Source organism: Lathyrus oleraceus, chromosome 2 (assembly GCF_024323335.1).
Source record: "Lathyrus oleraceus cultivar Zhongwan6 chromosome 2, CAAS_Psat_ZW6_1.0, whole genome shotgun sequence".
Classification (NCBI taxonomy): domain Eukaryota; kingdom Viridiplantae; phylum Streptophyta; class Magnoliopsida; order Fabales; family Fabaceae; genus Lathyrus; species Lathyrus oleraceus.
The window spans coordinates 386,013,086-386,018,068 of NC_066580.1; the positions used below are offsets into that span (position 1 = coordinate 386,013,086).

General features: G+C 40.5%; 1 protein-coding gene across 1 annotated transcript; it reads left to right on the forward strand.

The window, feature by feature from the left end:
- Positions 1 to 254: 254 nt before the first annotated feature.
- On the forward strand, positions 255 to 1,139 carry LOC127123374 (uncharacterized). Its single transcript, XM_051053596.1, has one exon. The coding sequence runs from the start codon at positions 255 to 257 to the stop codon at positions 1,137 to 1,139; it is 885 nt and encodes a 294-aa protein (XP_050909553.1).
- The last annotated feature ends 3,844 nt before the right edge of the window (positions 1,140 to 4,983 follow it).

The window sequence follows — 4,983 nt, forward strand, 5'->3', positions numbered from 1 at the left end:
CCATGGGAACTGTTAGGCAACATATGCCAAGTTTCACGGTCCCCATGCACCGAACGTTGGGAATGCCGAGTGAATTTATGGCAAGTATGCTTAACCTCGGTTCGACTTATAGAGATACTTCATCATCTCCATTCCCTCGCTACTAGTGGTTTGGACCTTTGGCAACCCCATTTGGTCGACCCCCAGGTTTCGGACTGACGTCTCAGTCAATCCCAACTTTTACGTCAAGTTCTATCGTCGTTATGAGACAACAGATGGACGAGAGTAATCATGAAATGGTACACATGCTAACTCAACAAATGGGTGCCATATTGAGGCCATTGATCCAGGACTCAACGCAGAGTTACCAACAGTTTGTAACCCAAATGACAAGGATAAGAGACTTTTTGAAAGCCCCAAGGGCTCAGGTCCGTCGGAACCCTATGCCTCCTCCTCGACCGGAAACACCTCATCGACAAGAGGAAAGGACAGACGACATTGTCGAACAGGAATACCAGGAATTCGAACAGATGCCAAGGGTGGCACGAAGGCCCCCCGTGGTAATGGTTAACCGTAACCAGGATCCTGACCAGGTGGTCAGACAAGTTCGACACGATGCATCCATGGGGGAACAAAACCTAGAGGCTATTGTCGAACGGATCATAGTAAGAAACAGAGTGAGTCCTTGCCTACAGTGGCTGACTTACTTTTCACCTCTACCAGATTTTGTCTTACAGACAGAATTTCCTAGGGGGTGGAAAGTCCCGAAATTTACCAAGTTCGTTAGGGATACTATAGAGTCCACCGTCGAACACGTGGCCAGGTACCCGACCGAGGCTGGCGACATAGCGAACAATGAGGATTTGAAGTTAAAATACTTCCCAAGTTCTCTTACGAAGAATGTGTTTACATGGTTCACAATGCTACCTCCACAGTCGATCCAAACATGGACACAGTTGGAGAGATTGTTCCATGAACAATTTTACATGGGGCAATCGAAGATTAGCCTCAAAGAACTAGCTAGCGTTAAGCGGAAGGTTGCTGAGTCAATTGATCAGTACCTAAACAGGTTTAGACCGTTGAAAGCGCGATGCTTTAATCAAGTCCCTGAACACGAATTAGTCGAGATGGCGGTTGAGGGGTGTTGGTGTAAGCCCTAGAGGCCAATACTTTTGGTACTTGTATCAAATTATTTATTAATAATAAAAGGCTTTTTCTTTATTATGTTTGTTTAATAAAGTCCCTAGAATAGCTAGTCCGTTTAATGTATCAAGTATGACTTAATCATGAGATCACATTAAACATAAGGACACTATTCTTAAAGTATCTGTAGTCGAGCTTTATTGTGAAGTGGGATAACATTAAAGCATTAAGACTATTATGTATATAGACTGATGATCACATCTCATGGATCATGGATAAGGAGTTATCAAGTCTTAAATATAGGTATGAATATTAAGAGTAATATTTATACTGGATTGACCCGCTATGAGAATACTATATAGAATGTTATGCAAAGTGTCATAAGTTATTCTCATGGTGATAATGGTGTATACCACCCTTCGACCTGAAACCACTATGGACCCTAGATGTAGAGTCAAGTGCTTTATTGCACATCAAACATTGTTCGTAACTGGATGACCATAAAGACAGTTGATGGGTACTCCACGAAGCATGCTAAGTGACATGAGTGACCTAGATGGAGTTTGCCCATCCTGCATAACAGGATAAATGTCTATGGGCCCAATATTGAATTGGACAAGGATGACACGGTCTATGCCTTGTGTTCAATATAGACATAAGGGCAAAAGGATAATTGTACACATAAATATTATCACAGAAGGATTTGTCAGATCACATGACATTTTCGTGTCTTGGGTAGCAGTGATGTGTTACTAGATACCGCTCACTGTTTATTATGTTAAATACGTGATTTAATATAATTGCCAATGCCGCGAAAACCTACAGGGTCACACACAAAGGACGGATTGATGAGAGATAGAGTAACTAAGGAACACCGTAAGGTACGGTGCACTTAAGTGAATTGTAGAACATCGTAAGGTACAGTGTACTTAAGTAGAATACGAAATTTGGTAAGGTACCACGCGCTTAAGTGATTTTGGCATATTATAAGATATGGGCCACATACACTTAAGTGGGCTTTTTAGCTTGTAGCCCACACAAGTGGTTCTATAAATAGAACCCTTGTGCAGAAGCATTCATTGCAGTTGCATTTTTCGTTTCTCTCTCTCTCTCTCTCTCTCTCTCTCTCTCACTCAAAGCCTTCATTCGTAGCAGCTAGCACTGAGATTGAAGGAATTTGTTCATGTGGACTGAGTAGAGGCGTTGTCATCGTTCAACGTTCATGATCGCTCCGTAGATCTGCATCAAAGGTTTCAATCGTCACAAGAGGTAACGATTCTATCACTGATCATGCCCATTCGTAAGGATCACTAAAGGAGAAAAATTTTATTTCCGCTGCGTTTTGGATCGCAATTCTCCTTCAGTGGTATCAGAGCCACTTACGAAACCATGCATCTGATAGATGTTTGCTTTCTGTATTAATATGATTAAAAGACAGAATGAATCAAAGAATAAGCAAGTAATTAAATTTGGCATCATATGTGTACGATTTGGATGATTGATGTTGACTATGCTTCGGAACCGACATTAGTATGGTGAAGCAGCGATACATCAATCGTCCATAGGTTACGCAATTGAGATCGATCAAGTTATATATGATATAAGTAATCCTAATGCAAAATACGGTATATATGATATACTGTTTCTGTTTCGTTCATTCAAATACTTAATGGTTGTTTTCCTTTGAGCGATCAATGGTCATTTGCTTCGGAATCCGACATTAGTATGATGAAGCAATGACCTGTTGATCAATCATACGAATCAACAATTGAGGTGTGTTTGACGGTCTGAAATTGGTGCATTAGGGTTAGTGACGGCACAAGGGTTGTGTTGTCAAAGAGTTGTGAATTGAGGGCTTGTTGGATCACGTCTGTTGACTGTTTCAAAAGCGCTGATTTTGGCCGCGTGACGTTCGTCATGGGCCTGTGACGATCATAACAAGCTGGACATGACGGTCGTAACATGCTTTGTGACGGTTGTCACATTCACAGATTCAGAATTCTAGGTGTTTCTGTTATTTTGGTCGCGTGACGTTCGTCATGGGCCTGTGACGGTCGTAACAAGCTGTACGTGACGATCGTAACATGCTTGTGACGGTCGTCACATTCACAGAGTCAGAATTCTCGGGGTTTCTATTTTGTGACTGCGCTGCCCCCTTGATCCTCGTCCGCTGATCGGTCAGCGGAACCACCGTCCACTGACCGGGCAGCGGAAACCCCGTTCCCGTTGACCGGGCAGCGGACCCCCGACTAACTCTGCGTAGTGTGATCAATCGCCGAAATTTAATTTGGTTTTAATTAATTAAAGGAATTAAAATTAATAATAATAATAATAATATGTTTATTATTATTGTCTTGTGGTGATCGGTTATGGCCTTAGTTTTCCTTTATTTTGTTTTGGGATTTTAAAATACGACTTGTGTGTCGTGCCTCTCTTTTAATCTCTTAATGTAACTTCTTTTCTCATCTTACTCCCTCGTATGTAAAACGAGTTTCTTTTATGTAATGTAATGTTATGAAGAAAGAGAAGAATTCAATATCAAAGGAGGACAACCTTGAAGATCTTGCTTGGAGAAGCTTAGATCGTTATTAGGTTAGCTTAGGTCCTCTCATTAGCTTGGGAGAACAATTGCGCTAGGGGCCATAACTGTTTCATTATGTATGTTGATGCATGTGAATGTATGTTGATGCATGTGAGAGACGATTTATATGATAAATAAGCCGGTGAGATCAGAATAATTGCAATTCCCTCAAATTAAATATTAAGTTTATGCTTTCCAAGTTTTAGCACTCATCAAGACTAGTATCGGATAATGTAGGTTTCGCCTACGTGAGGTGCATGTTCTATATTAGTAAGGTGCGATGGGATAATTGTAATATCCAATTGCTAAAACAACGTGTCAAACTTAACTAAACAAATTATAATAAGATTATATGTGTTTAGAAGCAAGAGTTGGACATGATCCATGTGATGGATTGGAATAAGGAGTTATTCATCCAACTAAAATATTCGAGAGTTATATTAGATACAACAAGAAGGAGTTCCTACCTAAATAACCTAGTTTTGTGTAATCCGCCTACGCGGACTTAGAACAAAGTGAAATATGGATCTCGACCCACTAGAAAATCTTCCAACGGGATTTTCCAAATCAAATGATGAGGGTCATTTGTTTTGAGTAAAATAGTGAGAGTATATTTAATTAAAGGCCTAATTAAATATGTTATTGATACTTATATTTTCATTAATTTCATGTAGATTACCATGACAACAAACACCTCTAACAACATTTTGCGATCAATCCTTGACGAGGAAAAATTGTCTAGGACAAATTTTCTGGATTGGCACCGAAATCTGAGGATTGTCCTCAAACGTGACAGAAAGTTGTATGTCTTGGAGAAACCTGTTCCTGAAGAGGAACCTCCTAGTTCTGCACCTAAGGCAGAAAGAGATGCTTATAAGAAGCATGTCGATGATGCCAATGAAACTGCTTGCCTCATGCTAGCTACCATGAACTCAGAGTTACAAAAGCAACATGAGAGCATGGCAGCGTTCGATATGATCGAACACCTGAAGATGCTCTATCAAGAGAAAGCAAGGCATGAAAGGTTTGAAGTTTCAAAAGCCCTTTTTCAAGGCAAGTTAGTTGAGGGAGCCCCTGTAGGTCCCCATGTGCTCAAGATGATTGGGTATGTGGAAAACCTTGAAAGGTTGGGTTTTCCCCTCGGAAAGGAACTTGCGACTGATTTGATCTTGCAATCGTTGCCAAATAGATTCAGTCAATTTGTCCTAAATTTCAATATGAATGATATGGACAAATCTCTTCCTGAACTGCTATCCATGTTAAGAACTGTTGAGCAGAAT